The 20,112-nt window shown below is 46.1% G+C and overlaps 1 protein-coding gene across 1 annotated transcript in view; it reads left to right on the top strand.

Annotated features, from left to right (window-relative positions):
- The window catches only part of LOC112247734 (PDZ and LIM domain protein 7-like), a 121,283-nt gene that overhangs the window by 22,295 nt on the left and 78,876 nt on the right, over positions 1–20,112 (top strand). The window contains exons 3-4 of the mRNA XM_042326155.1: positions 3,160–3,311; positions 18,948–18,975. Of these exons, the coding sequence (XP_042182089.1) occupies positions 3,160–3,311; positions 18,948–18,975 (180 nt within the window). The remainder of the gene's footprint in view (positions 1–3,159; positions 3,312–18,947; positions 18,976–20,112) is intronic.

The raw sequence follows: 20,112 nt of genomic DNA on the forward strand, positions 1-20,112 counted from the left end.
TGTCATCTACGGTAACTGATCTAATCTGCTCTGCTAGCTAATGTCATCTACGGTGTCTATTAGTAACCTGCTCTGCTTTACTAATGTCATCTACTGGTGTCTAACTGATCTGCTCTGCTAGGCCTTACTGTCATCTACTGGTGTCGATTATAACCTGCTGCTAGCTAATGTCATCTACTGGTGTCTATTGAGTCGTGCTCTGCTAGCTAATGTCATCTACTGGTAATTATAACCTGCTCTAGCTTTAATGTCATCTACTGGTAACTGATATAACCTGCTCTGCTAGGCCTTAATGTCATCTACTGGTGTCTTATAACCTGCTCTGCTTTACTGTCATCTACTGGTTTCCATAATAACTGATGAGTGCGTGTCAAATGCACCCTAGCTAATGTCATCTACAGGATAGGGTGCCATTTGAGTCGACTTACACTGCTAGCTAATGTCAGGCCTGGCAGGGTAGTGACTCTGAGTTCGCATATGCAGCTTTTACCCTGCTAGCTAATGTCATCTACGGTAACTGATGAGTCGTGCTGCTAGCTAATGTCATCTACGGTAACTGATGAGTCGTGCTGCTAGCTAATGTCATCTACGGTAACCGATGAGTCGTGCTGCTAGCTAATGTCATCTACGGTAACCGATACAGTCTCAGTATGGGACACATCTGGTTTAGTGTATAGTTATCCAGCCTCTTCCTGCATCCCAAATGGAACCCTATTCGGGCCCATAGGACTCTGGTCAAAAGTAGTGCACTATGTAGGGAATAGGGTGCCATTTGGGGCGAAGCCGCTCTCTCCGTCTCATCGTGAGTTAACTTCACTTCAAAGCTTCGGTCCACATCTGTAGGGGATCACAAGAAGTGATGTCATAGTGGTAATTACAAACGCTTACCTCATGTCCTCAGTGTGGTGTTGGGAAATGTCTGGCTGAACACACACACACACACACAACTTGTCAGACAGATCCCTTCCCTCTACAGATCATTAGCTGGCGATAACAGACCCAACCCAAACGTGAATCCTCGTGATGACTTTGTATGTATATTTCGTCAATACAGTAGTTGACAGTGTTAAAAGGCCCTCTGGGGTCCGCTAGCTACTGTGAAGAGAAAGATAGGACACACATCTGTTTACCTGTTAATGGTACATACTAGGCCCTAGAATGTTTCCGTGTGCACTTTCATCTCCCTGATCCTATTCTTAACCAATGTCTTCCCTTTGACTAGATATCCTCCTAGTCTTCCCTCTAGATCAGCCCTGTTACTGACTAGATATCAGCCCTGTTACTGACTAGATTTCACTTGTATTTATGTAGCTGTACTGTTGGGTTGAACTGAAAGGCTGTCGAATGTGGGGTTTCATGGGTAATCGTAATGTTTTCTTGTGTCTGTGACCAGCATTAATAGACCAAGGTGTTGTTGCTGTGTGAGTTACTGTCCTGTGTTGCTGTGTGAGTTAGCGCCCCTGTGTTGTTGCTGTGTGAGTTACTGTCCTGTGTTGCTGTGTGAGTTAGCGCCCCTGTCCTGTGTTGTTGCTGTGTGAGTTAGCGCCCCTGTCCTGTGTTTTTGCTGTGTGAGTTAGCGCCCTGTCCTGTGTTGTTGCTGTGTGAGTTAGCGCCCCTGTCCTGTGTTGTTGCTGTGTGAGTTAGCGCCCCTGTCCTGTGTTGTTGCTGTGTGAGTTAGCGCCCCTGTCCTGTGTTGTTGCTGTGTGAGTTAGCGCCCCTGTCCTGTGTTGTTGCTGTGTGAGTTAGCGCCCCTGTCCTGTGTTGTTGCTGTGTGAGTTAGCGCCCCTGTCCTGTGTTGTTGCTGTGTGAGTTAGCGCCCCTGTCCTGTGTTGTTGCTGTGTGAGTTAGCGCCCTGTCCTGTGTTGTTGCTGTGTGAGTTAGACTAGCAGCCCTGTGTTGTTGCTGTGTGAGTTAGCGCACCTGTGTTGTTGCTGTGTGAGTTAGCGCACCTGTGTTGTTGCTGTGTGAGTTAGCGCACCTGTGTTGTTGCTGTGTGAGTTAGCGCACCTGTGTTGTTGCTGTGTGAGTTAGCGCACCTGTGTTGTTGCTGTGTGAGTTAGCGCACCTGTGTTGTTGCTGTGTGAGTTAGCTGCACCTGTCCTGTGTTGTTGCTGTGTGAGTTAGCGCCCCTGTCCTGTGTTGTTGCTGTGTGAGTTAGCGCCCCTGTCCTGTGTTGTTGCTGTGTGAGTTAGCGCCCCTGTCCTGTGTTGTTGCTGTGTGAGTTAGCGCCCCTGTCCTGTGTTGTTGCTGTGTGAGTTAGCGCCCCTGTGTTGTTGCTGTGTGAGTTAGCGCCCCTGTCCTGTGTTGTTGCTGTGTGAGTTAGCGCCCCTGTCCTGTTGTTGCTGTGTGAGTTAGCGCCCCTGTCCTGTGTTGTTGCTGTGTGAGTTAGCGCCCCCCTGTGTTGTTGCTGTGTGAGTTAGCGCCCCCCACCTGTGTTGTTGCTGTGTGAGTTAGCGCACCTGTGTTGTTGCTGTGTGAGTTAGCGCACCTGTGTTGTTGCTGTGTGAGTTAGCGCACCTGTGTTGTTGCTGTGTGAGTTGCTGTGTGAGTTAGCGCACCTGTGTTGTTGCTGTGTGAGTTAGCGCACCTGTGTTGTTGCTGTGTGAGTTAGCGCACCTGTCCTGTGTTGTTGCTGTGTGAGTTAGCGCACCTGTCCTGTGTTGTTGCTGTGTGAGTTAGCGCCCCTGTCCTGTGTTGTTGCTGTGTGAGTTAGCGCCCCTGTCCTGTGTTGTTGCTGTGTGAGTTAGCGCCCCTGTCCTGTGTTGTTGCTGTGTGAGTTAGCGCCCCTGTCCTGTGTTGTTGCTGTGTGAGTTAGCGCCCCTGTCCTGTGTTGTTGCTGTGTGAGTTAGCGCCCCTGTCCTGTGTTGTTGCTGTGTGAGTTAGCGCCCCTGTCCTGTGTTGTTGCTGTGTGAGTTAGCGCCCCCCTGTGTTGTTGCTGTGTGAGTTAGCGCCCCCCTGTGTTGTTGCTGTGTGAGTTAGCGCCCCTGTGTTGTTGCTGTGTGAGTTAGAGCACCTGTGTTGTTGCTGTCTGAGTTAGCGCCCCTGTTCTGTGTTGTTGCTGTGTGAGTTAGCGCCCCTGTTCTGTGTTGTTGCTGTGAAGAAAATAAAGTATAATCTTAAAGTTGAGAACAACAATCCCATTCCCCTCTCCCTCTACAGCTGACCCCCGGGGGTAAGGCCGCCCAGGCCGGTGTGGGCGTGGGAGATTGGGTGGTGTCCATCGGAGAGACCAACGCAGAAGACATGACCCATGTGGAGGCACAGAACAAGATCAGAGCAGCAGAGGAGTCTCTCACCCTCACCCTCAGCAAGTAAGATAATATAACTAGACCGTACTGTAAACACTATACTCACCCTCAGTAATATAACTAGACCGTACTGTAAACACTATACTCACCCTCAGTAATATAACTAGACTACTGTAAACACTATACTCACCCTCAGTAATATAACTAGACCGTACTGTAAACACTATACTCACCCTCAGTAATATAACTAGACCATACTGTAAACACTATACTCACCCTCAGTAATATAACTAGACCGTACTGTAAACACTACTCACCCTCAGTAATATAACCAGACTACTGTAAACACTATACTCACCCTCAGTAATATAACTAGACTACTGTAAACACTATACTCACCCTCAGTAATATAACTAGGCTACTGTAAACACTATACTCACCCTCAGTAATATAACTAGGCTACTGTAAACACTATACTCACCCTCAGTAATATAACTAGACTACTGTAAACACTATACTCACCCTCAGTAATATAACTAGACTACTGTAAACACTATACTCACCCTCAGTAATATAACTAGACCGTACTGTAAACACTATACTCACCCTCAGTAATATAACTAGACCGTACTGTAAACACTATACTCACCCTCAGTAATATAACTAGACCGTACTGTAAACACTATACTCACCCTCAGTAATATAACTAGACCGTACTGTAAACACTATACTCACCCTCAGTAATATAACTAGACCGTACTGTAAACACTATACTCACCCTCAGTAATATAACTAGACCGTACTGTAAACACTATACTCACCCTCAGTAATATAACTAGACCATACTGTAAACACTATACTCACCCTCAGTAATATAACTAGACTACTGTAAACACTATACTCACCCTCAGTAATATAACTAGACTACTGTAAACACTATACTCACCCTCAGTAATATAACTAGACTACTGTAAACACTATACTCACCCTCAGTAATATAACTAGACCATACTGTAAACACTATACTCACCCTCAGTAATATAACTAGACCGTACTGTATACACTATACTCACCCTCAGTAATATAACTAGACCATACCAGACTCACCCTCAGTAATATAACTAGACCACACTATACTCACCCTCAGTAATATAACTAGACCATACTGTATACACTATACTCACCCTCAGTAATATAACTAGACCATACTGTAAACACTATACTCACCCTCAGTAATATAACTAGACCATACTGTATACACTATACTCACCCTCAGTAATATAACTAGACCATACTGTATACACTATACTCACCCTCAGTAATATAACTAGACCATACTGTATACACTATACTCACCCTCAGTAATATAACTAGACCATACTGTAAACATTATACTCACCCTCAGTAATATAACTAGACCATACTGTATACACTATACTCACCCTCAGTAATATAACTAGACCGTACTGTAAACACTATACTCACCCTCAGTAATATAACTAGGCTACTGTAAACACTATACTCACCCTCAGTAATATAACTAGACCGTAAACACAGACCCACCCTCAGTAATATAACTAGACCGTACTGTAAACACTATACTCACCCTCAGTAATATAACTAGACCGTACTGTAAACACTATACTCACCCTCAGTAATATAACTAGACCGTACCAGACTCACCCTCAGTAATATAACTAGACCGTACTGTAAACACTATACTCACCCTCAGTAATATAACTAGACCATACTGTAAACACTATACTCACCCTCAGTAATATAACTAGACCATACTGTAAACACTATACTCACCCTCAGTAATATAACTAGACCGTACTGTAAACACTACACTCACCCTCAGAAATATAACTAGACCGTACTTTATATACCATACTGTATATACCATACTATATATACTATATATACGGTATATACCATAACATACTGTATATACTATATATACTATATATACGGTATATACCATAACATACTGTATATACTATATATACTATATATACGGTGTATATACCATAACATACTGTATATACTATATATACTGTATATAACATACTGTATATACTATATATACTGTGCATACCATACTGTACTCCCCCCTCAGCAAGTAAGATAATGCTAATATACCATACTACTTTCCCATGGCAAGCAGGAATACGACTCTACTGTACTCACCCACTGTACCATACCAGAATAAACCACGCATCCTAAACCATAAAACGCACACTATCATGATTGAACCCACAACACCAGAACACACAGCAGTGATGTTCCCCCCCCAACCCTTAGCAGGTAGCTAGCAAGACCAGACCCCCACAGGAAGACAAAAAGCATGATTTTAAACTGAACACGGTACAGAGTGGCTCATGTGATATCTTGATTTGCTAATTCAATTGGAAAATCCATTGAATGAGATTAAAGTCACTTTGTTGCTAAATTAAGGCAAGAGAAGTTATTTTGATCTGGGGTTGGGGGTAAATTGCTAATCAAATTGTATTGGTCACGTGGTTGGCAGATGTTATTGGTCACGTGGTTGGCAGATGTTATTGGTCACGCGGTTGGCAGATGTTATTGGTCACGCGGTTGGCAGATGTTATTGGTCACGCGGTTGGCAGATGTTATTGGTCACGCGGTTGGCAGATGTTATTGGTCACGCGGTTGGCTGATGTTATTGGTCACGCGGTTGGCAGATGTTATTGGTCACGCGGTTGGCAGATGTTATTGGTCACGCGGTTGGCAGATGTTATTGGTCACGCGGTTGGCAGATGTTATTGGTCACGCGGTTGGCAGATGTTATTGGTCACGCGGTTGGCAGATGTTATTGGTCACGCGGTTGGCAGATGTTATTGGTCACGCGGTTGGCAGATGTTATTGGTCACGCGGTTGGCAGATGTTATTGGTCACGCGGTTGGCAGATGTTATTGGTCACGCGGTTGGCAGATGTTATTGGTCACGCGGTTGGCAGATGTTATTGGTCACGCGGTTGGCAGATGTTATTGGTCACGCGGTTGGCAGATGTTATTGGTCACGCGGTTGGCAGATGTTATTGGTCACGCGGTTGGCAGATGTTATTGGTCACGCGGTTGGCAGATGTTATTGGTCACGCGGTTGGCAGATGTTATTGGTCACGCGGTTGGCAGATGTTATTGGTCACGCGGTTGGCAGATGTTATTGGTCACGCGGTTGGCAGATGTTATTGGTCACGCGGTTGGCAGATGTTATTGGTCACGCGGTTGGCAGATGTTATTGGTCACGCGGTTGGCAGATGTTATTGGTCACGCGGTTGGCAGATGTTATTGGTCACGCGGTTGGCAGATGTTATTGGTCACGCGGTTGGCAGATGTTATTGGTCACGCGGTTGGCAGATGTTATTGGTCACGCGGTTGGCAGATGTTATTGGTCACGCGGTTGGCAGATGTTATTGGTCACGCGGTTGGCAGATGTTGGCAGATGTTATTGGTCACGCGGTTGGCAGATGTTATTGGTCACGCGGTTGGCAGATGTTATTGGTCACGCGGTTGGCAGATGTTATTGGTCACGCGGTTGGCAGATGTTATTGGTCACGCGGTTGGCAGATGTTATTGGTCACGCGGTTGGCAGATGTTATTGGTCACGCGGTTGGCAGATGTTATTGGTCACGCGGTTGGCAGATGTTATTGGTCACGCGGTTGGCAGATGTTATTGGTCACGCGGTTGGCAGATGTTATTGGTCACGCGGTTGGCAGATGTTATTGGTCACGCGGTTGGCAGATGTTATTGGTCACGCGGTTGGCAGATGTTATTGGTCACGCGGTTGGCAGATGTTATTGGTCACGCGGTTGGCAGATGTTATTGGTCACGCGCTTGGCAGATGTTATTGGTCACATGGGTAGCAGATGTTATTGTGAGTGTAGCGAAATGGTTGTGCTTCTAGATCTGACTGTGCAGCAGTATCTAACAGGTAATATCTAACAGATTCCACAACAAAACCTAATATCTAACAGATTCCACAACAAAACCTAATATCTAACAGATTCCACAACAAAACCTAATATCTAACAGATTCCACAACAAAACCTAATATCTAACAATTCCACAACAAAACCTGATACACACAATCTAGCAAAGGAATGGGATGAGAATATATAAGTATAAAATATATGGATTTGCAGTGGCCAGAGTGACTAAGATGCAATAGAGTGAAGGCTAACTCTAACAATACAGGCTAACTCTAACAATACAGGCTAACTCTAACAATACAGGCTAACTCTAACAATACAGGCTAACTCTAACAATACAGGCTAACTCTAACAATACAGGCTAACTCTAACAATACAGGCTAACTCTAACAATACAGGCTAACTCTAACAATACAGGCTAACTCTAACAATACAGGCTAACTCTAACAATACAGGCTAACTCTAACAATACAGGCTAACTCTAACAATACAGGCTAACTCTAACAATACAGGCTAACTCTAACAATACAGGCTAACTCTAACAATACAGGCTAACTCTAACAATACAGGCTAACTCTAACAATACAGGCTAACTCTAACAATACAGGCTAACTCTAACAATACAGGCTAACTCTAACAATACAGGCTAACTCTAACAATACAGGCTAACTCTAACAATACAGGCTAACTCTAACAATACAGGCTAACTCTAACAATACAGGCTAACTCTAACAATACAGTATATACATGTGAGATGAGTAATGTGAGCTATGTAAACATTGTTGAAGTGGCATAATTAAAGTGACTAGTGTTCCATTTTTATTAAATTGACCAATGAGCACCTCCTAATCCAGATAACATACCTGCTACCGACAGATGCATTTGTTGTTTAATCCTCCTAGAAACTCTCAGAGTAAACAATTTGCAATGTCAAGCCAACAGCTATTTTATATCATATCTATCTACTGGAGCTAGACAGTACTGTTGGTGAGGGGGGTCTACTGGAGCTAGACAGTACTGTTGGTGAGGGGGGTCTACTGGAGCTAGACAGTACTGTTGGTGAGGGGGGTCTACTGGAGCTAGACAGTACTGTTGGTGGGGGGGTCTACTGGAGCTAGACAGTACTGTTGGTGAGGGGGGTCTACTGGAGCTAGACAGTACTGTTGGTGAGGGGGGTCTACTGGAGCTAGACAGTACTGTTGGTGAGGGGGGTCTACTGGAGCTAGACAGTACTGTTGGTGAGGGGGGTCTACTGGAGCTAGACAGTACTGTTGGTGAGGGGGGTCTACTGGAGCTAGATAGTACTGTTGGTGAGGGGGGCTACTGGAGCTAGATAGTACTGTTGGTGAGGGGGGGTCTCTACTGGAGCTAGACAGTACTGTTGGTGAGGGGGGTCTACTGGAGCTAGACAGTACTGTTGGTGAGGGGGGGGTCTACTGGAGCTAGACAGTACTGTTGGTGAAGGGGGGTCTACTGGAGCTAGACAGTACTGTTGGTGAGGGGGGTCTACTGGAGCTAGACAGTACTGTTGGTGAGGGGGGTCTACTGGAGCTAGACAGTACTGTTGGTGAGGGGGTGGGTCTACTGGAGCTAGACAGTACTGTTGGTGAGGGGGGTCTACTGGAGCTAGGTAGTACTGTTGGTGAGGGGGGTCTACTGGAGCTAGGTAGTACTGTTGGTGAGGGGGTCTACTGGAGCTAGGTAGTACTGTTGGTGAGGGGGGTCTACTGGAGCTAGATAGTACTGTTGGTGAGGGGGGTCTACTGGAGCAAAATAGTACTAATGGTGAGGGGAGGGGGCTCTACTGGAGCTAGATAGTACTGTTGGTGAGGGGGGGGTCTACTGGAGCTAGGTAGTACTGTTGGTGAGGGGGGTCTCTACTGGAGCTAGATAGTACTGTTGGTGAGGGGGGTCTACTGGAGCTAGATAGTACTGTTGGTGAGGGGGGTCTACTGGAGCTAGATAGTACTGTTGGTGAGGGGGGGTCTACTGGAGCTACATAGTACTGTTGGTGAGGGGGGTCTACTGGAGCTACATAGTACTGTTGGTGAGGGGGGGGTCTACTGGAGCTACATAGTACTGTTGGTGAGGGGGTCTACTGGAGCTAGATAGTACTGTTGGTGAGGGGGGGTCTACTGGAGCTAGGTAGTACTGTTGGTGGGGGGTCTACTGGAGCTAGATAGTACTGTTGGTGAGGGGGTCTACTGGAGCTAGATAGTACTGTTGGTGAGGGGGTCTACTGGAGCTACATAGTACTGTTGGTGAGGGGGGTCTACTGGAGCTACATAGTACTGTTGGTGAGGGGGGTCTACTGGAGCTAGATAGTACTGTTGGTGGGGGGTCTACTGGAGCTACATAGTACTGTTGGTGAGGGGGGTCTACTGGAGCTAGATAGTACTGTTGGTGGGGGGGTCTACTGGAGCTAGATAGTACTGTTGGTGAGGGGGTCTACTGGAGCTACATAGTACTGTTGGTGAGGGGGTCTACTGGAGCTACATAGTACTGTTGGTGGGGGGTCTATTGGAGCTAGATAGTACTGTTGGTGAGGGGGGTCTACTGGAGCTAGGTAGTACTGTTGGTGAGGGGATGCCTCTAATGCATCAAATTAACAAGCTGTTGAGTCTGGACACATTCTGTACACACTGACTGACTGTAGTAGGGACTCAGGAATCTGTAAATACAGTCTGACTAGATAGTTAAACACTAAGTTAGCACAGTCTGACTGGCCTAAAGAAGGGGCCTATTGGCCTAAATTAGGGCACTAGATAGGGTACCATTTTGGATGCGGTCAAAACAAACTGAGTTATAATATACAGTAAGAATGTGAGGTGTGAATGACTAGGAACATGGCTAACTGATATGATGCCCTGCCTGAGAGGAGAGAGGGTAACGACCTCATCGGGGGATGAGAGGAGAGAGGGTAACGACCTCATCGGGGGATGAGAGGAGAGAGGGTAACGACCTCATCGGGGGATGAGAGGAGAGAGGGTAACGACCTCATCGGGGGATGAGAGGAGAGAGGGTAACGACCTCATCGGGGGATGAGAGGAGAGAGGGTAACGACCTCATCGGGGGATAAATATAAATGAAAAAACAAACGATTGTACTGAAATACATTTCATGTAAGGAAATCGGTCAATTAAAATCAATTCATCAGGCCCTAATCTATGGATTTCACATGACTGGGAATATCTGTTGGCCACAGATACCTAAAAAAAAAGAGTAGGGCAGTGGATCAGAATAACAGTCAGTATCTGGTGAGACAACCATTTGCTTTCATGCAGCCCGACATATCCTTCGCATAGAGTTGATTGTGGCCTTTTTTAATGTTAGCCCACTCAATTGTCATTTACAATAGTTCTTTAGAAGGCGTTGGGTAACATGGGGCGGCTTTGTAGCCTAGTGGTTAGAGTGTTGGACTAGTAACCAGAAGGTTGCAAGTTCAAATCCCCGAGCTGACAAGGTACAAATCTGTCGTTCTGCCCCTGAACAGGCAGTTAACCCACTGTTCCTAGGCCGTCATTGAAAATAAGAATTTGTTCTTAACTAGTTAAATAAAGGTACAATTAAAAATGTAAAAAATTAAAAATTGCTATGCTGCTGGATATTGGCAGGAACTGGAACACATCGATCCAGAGCATCCCGAACATGCTCAATGGGTGACATGTCTGGTGAGTAAGCCTCTAAAATGCGGTTGGTGGCTTATGGTAGAGAAATTTATTTTAAATTCTCTGGCAACAGTTCTGGTGGACATTCCTGCAGTCTGCATGCCAAATGCACACTCCCTCAAAACTTTAGACATCTGTGGCATTGTGCACATTTTAGAGTGGCCATTTATTGTCCCCAACACAAGGTGCACCTGTGTACTGATCATGCTGTTTAATCAGCTTCTTGATATGTCCAGTGGATGTGTTATCTTGGCAAAGGAGAAAACTAATTTAGAATTAGGCTGTAAAATAACAATGTTGAAAAAGGGAGGTGGTCTCTCTGTGTGAGAGTGAACTCGGAAAAGAAAAGAAACGTCCTCTCACTGTCAACTGCATTTATTTTCAGCAAACTTAACATGTGTAAATATTTGCATGAACAAAGCAAGATTCAACAACTGAGACATAAACTGAACAAGTTCCACAGACATGTGACTAACAGAAATGGAATAATGTGTCCCTGAACAAAGGGGGGGGTCAAAATCAAAAGTAACAGTCAGTATCTGGTGTGGCCACCAGCTGCATTAAGTACTGCCAGTTCTTGCTGTGAGATGTTACCCCACTCTTCCACCAAGGCACCTGCAAGTTCCCAGACATTTCTGGGGGGAATGGCCCTAGCCCTCACCCTCCGATCCAACAGGTCCCAGACGTACTCAGTGGGATTGAGATCCGGGCTCTTCGCTGGCCATGGCAGAACACTGACATTCCTGTCTTGCAGGAAATCGCACACAGAACGAGCAGTATGGCTGGTGGCATTGTCATGCTGGAGGGTCATGTCAGGATGAGCCTGCAGGAAGAGTACCACATGAGGGAGGAGGATGTCTTCCCTGTAATGCACAGCGTTGAGATTGCCTGCAATGACAACAAGCTCAGACCGATGATGCTGTGATACTCCCTCCCAGACCATGACGGACCCTCCACCTCCAAATCGATCCCGCTCCAGAGTACAGGCCTCGGTGTAACACTCATTCCTTTGACGATAAACGAATCTGACCATCACCCCTGGTGAGACAAAACCACGACTCGTCAGTGAAGAACACTTTTTGTCAGTCCTGTCTGGTCCAGCGACGGTGGGTTTGTGCCCATAGGCAACGTTGTTGCCGGTGATGTCTGGTGAGGACCTGCCTTACAACATGCCTACACGCCCTCAGTTCAGCCTCTGTCCGCAATAGGCTGAGAATCTGAGCACTGATGAAGTGATTGTGCGTTCCTGGTGTAACTCGGGCAGTTGTTGCCGTCCTGTACCTGCCCCCCAGGTGTGATGTTCAGATGTACCGATCCTGTGCAGGTGTTGTTACACGTGGTCTGCCACTGCGAGGACAAACAGCTGATTGTCCGTCTCCCTGTAGCGCTGTCTTAGGCGTCTCACAGTACAGACATTGCAATTCATTGCCCTGGCCATATCTGCAGTCTGCCTCCTTGCAGCATGCCTAAGACACATTCACGCAGATGAGCAGGGACCATGGGCATCTTTCTTTTGGTGTTTTTCAGAGTCAGTAGAAAGGCCTCTTTAGTGTCCTCTAAGTTTTCATAACTGTGACCTTAGTTGCCTACCGTCTGTAAGCTGTTAGTGTCTTAACGACCGTTCCACAGGTGCATGTTCATTAATTGTTTATGGGTCATTGAACAAGCATGGGAAACAGTGTTTAAACCCTTTACAATGAAGATCTGTGAAGATATTTGGATTTATACGCATTCTTTGAAAGACAGGGTCCTGAAAAATGGACAATTCTTTTTTATGTGTATGTATGTATGAATGTATGTATGTATGAGTGTATGTGTGTATGTGTGTATGTGTGTATGAGTGTATGAGTGTATGTATGTATGTATGTATGTATGTATGTATGTATGAGTTTATGTATAATTTCTTCAATCTTTTGGTCATGTTTTTAATTTATTTACATGTGTGTGTGTGACACTACCATTCAAAAGTTTGGGGTCACTTAGAAATTCTCGTTTTTTGAAAGAAAAGCAAATGGATCAGAAAAAACAGTGTAGACATTGTTCATGTTGAAAATGACTATTGTAGCTGGAAACGTCAGATTTTTAATGGAATATCTACAGAGGCCCATTATCAGCAACCATCACAAGGCTAATTGATCATTAGAAAACCCTTTTTCAAATATGTTAGCACAGCTGAAAATGTTTGTGCTTATTTAAAGAAGCAATTAAACTGGCCATCTTTAGACTAGTTGAGTATCTGTACCATCAGCATTTGTGGGATCGATTACAGGCTCAAAATGGCCAGAAACACAGACCTTTCTTCTGAAATTCTTCTGAAACTCGTCAGTCTATTCTGAAATGAAGGCTATTCCATGCGAGAAATTGCTAAACTGAAGATCTCGTACAACGCTGTGTACTACTCCCTTCACAGAACAGAGCAAACTGGCTCTACCCAGAATGGAAAGAGGAGTGGGAGGCCCCGGTGTACAACTGAGCAAGTGGACAAGTACATTAGAGTGTCTAGTTTGAGAAACAGTTGCCTCACAAGTCCTCAAGTGTCAGCTTCATTAAATAGTACACGTACAACACCAGTGTCAACATCAACAGTGAAGAGGCGACTCCGGGATGCTGGCCTCCTAGGCAGAGTTCCTCTGTCCAATGTCTGTGTTCTTTTGCCCATCTTAATCTTTTCTTTTTATTGGCCAGTCTGAGATATGGCTTTTCTTTGCAACTCTGCCTAGAAGGCCAGAATCCCGGGGTTGCCTCTTCACTGTTGACGTTGAGACTGGACAGAGGATCTCTGCCTGGAAGGCCAGCATCCCGGGGTTGCCTCTTCACTGTTGACGTTGAGACTGGACAGAGGATCTCTGCCTGGAAGGCCAGCATCCCGGGGTTGCCTCTTCACTGTTGATGTTGAGACTGGACAGAGGATCTCTGCCTGGAAGGCCAGCATCCCGGGGTTGCCTCTTCACTGTTGACGTTGAGACTGGACAGAGGATCTCTGCCTGGAAGGCCAGCATCCCGGGGTTGCCTCTTCACTGTTGATGTTGAGACTGGACAGAGGATCTCTGCCTGGAAGGCCAGCATCCCGGGGTTGCCTCTTCACTGTTGACGTTGAGACTGGACAGAGGATCTCTGCCTGGAAGGCCAGCATCCCGGGGGTTGCCTCTTCACTGTTGACGTTGAGACTGGACAGAGGATCTCTGCCTGGAAGGCCAGCATCCCGGGGGTTGCCTCTTCACTGTTGATGTTGAGACTGGTGTTTTGCCTCACTAATGCTCATGTGGCTGAATGGAAGAAAGTCCCCTCAGCAATGTTCCAACATCTAGTGGAAAGCCTTCCCAGAAGAGTAGAGGCTGTTATAGCAGCAATGTTCCTACATCTAGTGGAAAGCCTTCCCAGAAGAGTAGAGGCTGTTATAGCAGCAACGTTCCTACATCTAGTGGAAAACCTTCCCAGTAGAGTGAAGGCTGTTATAGCAGCAAGGGGGGGAGGGACCAACTCCATATTCATGCCCATGATTTTCGAATGAGTTGTTCCACGAGCAGGTAGCAGCCTAGTGAAGGAACTAGCTTTACCCAGTAATCTATCACTGATCATCTAGAGAAACACAATAGGGCTCTATTCAACTGTCCTACTGTGTGTGTGTGTGTGTGTGTGAGATGACATATGTGACCTTGCAAAGAAAAGAATGCTCTGGGTCAGAGAGAGAAATATCTCTGGGATCACTGACTGGTGATTAGTCCATGGTAGACTGACTCATTCTGATCTCGTTCTCAATGATCAGTGGTTTAGTTTATTATGTTACTGTCTAGCGGTTCTGAATATGTGATGCAGCCGACTGTCCTGGGATGACTGACTGGTGATTAGACTCTAATTACACTCTAACCACTAGGTTACCTGCCACTTCTACACTCTAACCACTAGGCTACCTGCTACCTGTACACTCTAACCACTAGGCTACCTGCTACCTGTACACTCTAACCACTAGGCTACCTGCTACCTGTACACTCTAACCACTAGGCTACCTGCCACTTCTACACTCTAACCACTAGGCTACCTGCCACTTCTACACTCTAACCACTAGGCTACCTGCCACTTCTACACTCTAACCACTAGGCTACCTGCCACTTCTACACTCTAACCACTAGGCTACCTACCTCCTCTACACTCTAACCACTAGGCTACCTGCCACCTCTACACTCTAACCACTAGGCTACCTGCCTCCTCTACACTCTAACCACTAGGCTACCTGCCTCCTCTACACTCTAACCACTAGGCTACCTGCCTCCTCTACACTCTAACCACTAGGCCACACAGTATGTTGAAATGGAACCAAATGATCTGTTTCTTCCTTCAGTCCTTTTTCATAAGGATAGATGGGTTATGTGGGCCGTGGTATACATCTAATGTGATAGTCTGACTATAACCAGCCTGAGTAGGACTGTAACCAGCCTGAGTAGGTCTATAACCAGCCTGAGTAGGTCTATAACCAGCCTGAGTAGGTCTATAACCAGCCTGAGTAGGTCTGTAACCAGCCTGAGTAGGTCTGTAACCAGCCTGAGTAGGTCTGTAACCAGCCTGAGTAGGTCTGTAACCAGCCTGAGTAGGTCTGTAACCAGCCTGAGTAGGTCTGTAACCAGCCTGAGTAGGTCTGTAACCAGCCTGAGTAGGTCTGTAACCAGCCTGAGTAGGTCTGTAACCAGCCTGAGTAGGTCTGTAACCAGCCTGAGTAGGTCTGTAACCAGCCTGAGTAGGTTTAATGTTATAGTTGGAAATTAGCTATTATCAGGCTGGTTTAATGTGATGCATCCACCCGAACTCGGCCCCGCCCCACCTGCTCAGCCAATCAGGAGCCACTACAGCGTTCCTTTTATTTAAATGGTATGCGGTGAATAGAAAACAATGAGTAAAATGCAGTTTACGTATGTAGTACCCTAGTGTGGGTACGACCAGTCACTTTCAGACTTTAACTTGAAGACTGTTGTTGAAGTACTTTAGTATTAATCTCTGAGTGTTGCACCCACTAAACTTGACATTTTGTTTCCTAGAGCTCTGACATACTCGTATCAGCCTCTACCATTCTCTACCACTGTCTCTTATTAACTCTCTTCTCCCTCCTGTTTCCTATCTGATACAGACTTGTTGGACTTGTAGAATGGATTGGTTTCCTATCAGTATGCTGCCAGGCCTGGGTGTGATAATGTGTGTGGTATGCAGAATCACAGGAAGGAAGTATGATAGAGACGGAGGGAGAGAGCCCCCCGGGACAACATTTTCCAGTTTTCATGTTTAAAACCGAAGGGTTCATGCAGATCGTCTGTGTAGCCATTTTGTTAGCTATTTAGCAGTCTTATGGTTTGGGGAGAGAAGCTGTTCGGGAGCTGGTGTCAGACTTATTGCTCCGCCATTCGGGAAGCCGAGAGAACAGTATGACTGGGTGGCTGGAGTCTCTTAAACTATTTTCCTTTCACACCGCCTCATATAGAGCCTTATGACTTTAAATATGAGATCAAATAAATGATCATGTGTAGTGCAAAGATGTCGCGGGTGATCAGGCCTGCCGTCGTCGTGTCGTCAGCAAGCTTGATGATGGAGTCTTACGTGGCCACACAGTTGTGGGTGAACTGGGAGTACAGGAAGGGACTAAGCACACACCCCTGAGAGGCCCCCTGTGTTGAAGGTCAGCATGGCGGATGTGATTGTTGCTTACCCTCCCCAGTGGGGGCCGCGTGTCAGGAAGTCCAGGATCCAGTTCCTGAGGGAGGTGTTAAATCCCAGGTTCATTAGTTTAGTGATGAGCTTGGAGGGCACTATGGTGTTGAACGCTGAGCTGTAGTCAATGAACAGCATTCTCACATAGGTGTGCATTCAGAAAGTATTCAGACCCCTTGACTTTTTACACATTTTGTTACGTTACAGCATTCTAAAATTGATTAAATTGTTTTTTCCCCTCATCAATCTACACACAATACCCCATAATGACATCACAATACCCCATAATGACATCACAATACCCCATAATGACATCACAATACCCCATAATGACAAAGGAAAAAGTATTTTTTCAAAAAGCTGAAATATCACATTTAAATAAGTATTCAGACCCTTTACTCAGTACTTTGTTGAAGCACCTTTGGCAGCGATAAGAGCCTCCAGTCTTCTTGGGTATGACGCCAGAAGCTTGGCACACCTGTATTTGGGGAGTTTCTACGTTCTTCTCTGCAGATCCTCTCAAGCTCTGTCAGGTTGGATGGGGAGTGTCGCTGCAGAGCTATTTTCAGGTCTCTCCAGAGATTTTCGATCGGGTTCAAGTCCCGGCTCTGGCTGGGCCATTCAAGGACATTGAGACTTGTCCCAAAGCCACACCCACTACTGAGGCCCTATGTACCTCGTTGTTTTGGCTGTGAGGTTAGGGTCGTTGTCCTGGTGAATCTTCACTCCAGTCTGAGGTCCTGAGCACTATGGAGCAGGTTTTCATCAAGGATCTCTCTGTACTTTGCTTCGTTCAACTTTTCCTCGATCCTGACTAGTCTCCCAGTCCCTGCTGCTGAAAAACATTCCCACAGCATGATGCTGCCACCACCATGCTTCACCGGAGGAATGGTGCCAGGTTTCCTCCAGATGTGGAGCTTGGCATTCGGGCCAAAGAGTTTATTCTTGGTGTCATCAGACCAGAGAATCTTGTTTCTCATGGTCAGTCCTTTAGGTGCCTTTTGGCAAACTCCAAGCAGGCTGTCATGTGCCTTTTACTGAGAAGTGGCTTCTGTCTGGCCACTACCATAAAGGCCTGATTGGTGGAGTGCTGCAGAGATGGTTGTCTTTCTGGAAGGTTCTCCCATCTCCACAGAAGAACTCTGGAACTCTGTCGGTGACCATCGGGTTCTTAGTCACCTCCCTGACCAAGTCCCTTCTCCCCCAATTGCTCAGTTTGGCCGAGCAATCTTGAGGCCACTGTGTTCTTTGGGGACCTTCAATGTTGCAGAAATGATTTGTTACCTTTCCCCAGATCTGTACCTCGACACAATCCTGTCTCGGTGCTCTACGGACAATTCCTTTGACCTCATGACTTGGTTTCTGCTGTGGGACCTTCCATAGACAGGCGTGTGCCTTTCCAAGTCACGTTCAATCAATTGAATTTACCACAGCTGGACTCCAATCAAGTTGTAGAAACATCTCAAGGATGATCAATGGAAACAGGATGCACCTGAGCTCAATTTCAAGTCTCATAGTAAAGGGTCTGAATTCTTATGTAAATAAGGTATTTCTGTTTTTTTTTTTAAATTTTCAATACATTTGCAAACATTTATAAAAACCTGTGTTTGCGTTGTCATTATGGGGTATTGTGTGTAGATTGAGGATGTTTATTTAATCAATTTTAGAATAAGACTAACATAACACAATGTGGAGAGAGTCAAGGGGTCTGAATACTTTCCCAATGTGCTGTAGGTATTCCTCCCATCTAGAGTGGAGTGCAATTGAGATTGCGTCGTCGTGCACTATATAAATTGTCATTTGGGACGATTTAGGTTAATCTAGGCTTACCCCTACATCAGCAAGTGGAATATTTCACTGGGATAGTGACAGAGGACTAGACTGATCCCAGATCGGTCTGTGTTGGTACATGGGGCCTCAGTGTTAGGAAGTAATAATGAGGTACATGGGGCCTCAGTGTTAGGAAGTAATAATGAGGTACATGGGGCCTCAGTGTTAGGAAGTAATAATGAGGTACATGGGGCCTCAGTGCTAGGAAGTAATGTTTCTTTTCTTGTCCCCCAGCACAAGGTGCACCTGTGTAATGATCATGCTGTTTAATCAGCTTCTTGATATGCCACACCTGGTCAGGTGGATGGGTTGGCAAAGGAGAAATGCTCACTAACAGGGATGGTAAAACAATTTGTTCACAAAATTTGAAAGTAATAAGCTTTTTTTGGGCATATGGAACATTTCTGTGTTATTTTATTTCAGCTCATGAAACCTGCGACCAACACTTTAAATGTTGCGGTTTTATATATTTTTTTGTTCAGTATATAAATGAAGGTTTTATAGGATCTACTACTGTGACTTTCTAACACTTATTTTCCAACCTTTTCTTTTAGAGCTCTCCATGCGGGTGGCGATCAGAAGGTAAGAGTGTCTGGCCTGCATCCCAAAAACCACTATTCCCCATATAGTGCACTACTCTATCAGGGCTACATCCCAAACACCACCCTTATTCCCTGTATAGTGCACTACTCTATCTGGCCTGCATCCCAAACACCACCGTTATTCCCTGTATAGTGCACTACTCTATCAGGGCTCGGGCCAAAAGTAGTAATCTACACATGGAAAAGGGTTTAATTTAATTTAATGTCTGTGTTGTCTTAACCTCACACCTCCTGAAACACTGTGATGCTTCTGCAATGTGAATCAACAGATCCCGGTCTTCACTAGGCAGTAAAGAAACAGTCCTGTCTGGTCTTCACTAGGCAGTAAAGAAACAGTCCTGTCTGGTCTTCACTAGGCAGTAAAGAAACAGTCCTGTCTGGTCTTCACTAGGCAGTAAAGAAACAGTCCTGTCTGGTCCATAGTCCACTGATATATTATCCTGTCTATGACAGTGCTTAGAAAGTTAGCCCCCTTCAGGCTGTTAATATTGCATTGTGGTGTCGGATGAGAGGGAATCACTTTGTTTGTCTTCTAATGGCCTCCCTTAACAACATATCACCTCCTCCTCCTCCCTCCTCCTCCACCATCTCCTCCTACCACCACCTCCTACCACCACCTCCTACCTCCTCCACCATCTCCTACCACTTCCTCCTCCTCCTCCTACCTCCCTCCTCCACCATCTCCTCCTACCTCCTCTTCCTCTTCCACCATCTCCTCCTACCGCCTCCTCCTTCTCCTACCGCCTCCTCCTTCTCCTACCGCCTCCATCTCCTCCTACCATCTCCTCCTCCTCCTCCTACCGCCTCCTCCTCCTGCCTCCTCCTACCATCTCCTCCTCCTACCATCTCCTCCTCCTACCATCTCCTCCTCCTACCAGCTCCTCCTCCTACCATCTCCTCCTCCTCCTACCATCTCCTCCTCCTCCTACCATCTCCTCCTCCTCCTACCATCTCCTCCTCCCCCTACCATCTCCTCCTCCCATCTCCTCCTCCTCCCATCTCCTCCTCCTCCTACCATCTCCTCCTCCTCCTACCATCTCCTCCTACCATCTCTCCTCCTCCTACCATCTCCTCCTCCCCCTACCATCTCCTCCTCCCATCTCCTCCTCCTACTACC

The sequence above is a fragment of the Oncorhynchus tshawytscha genome, linkage group LG08 (genome assembly GCF_018296145.1).
Source record: "Oncorhynchus tshawytscha isolate Ot180627B linkage group LG08, Otsh_v2.0, whole genome shotgun sequence".
NCBI classification, from domain to species: domain Eukaryota; kingdom Metazoa; phylum Chordata; class Actinopteri; order Salmoniformes; family Salmonidae; genus Oncorhynchus; species Oncorhynchus tshawytscha.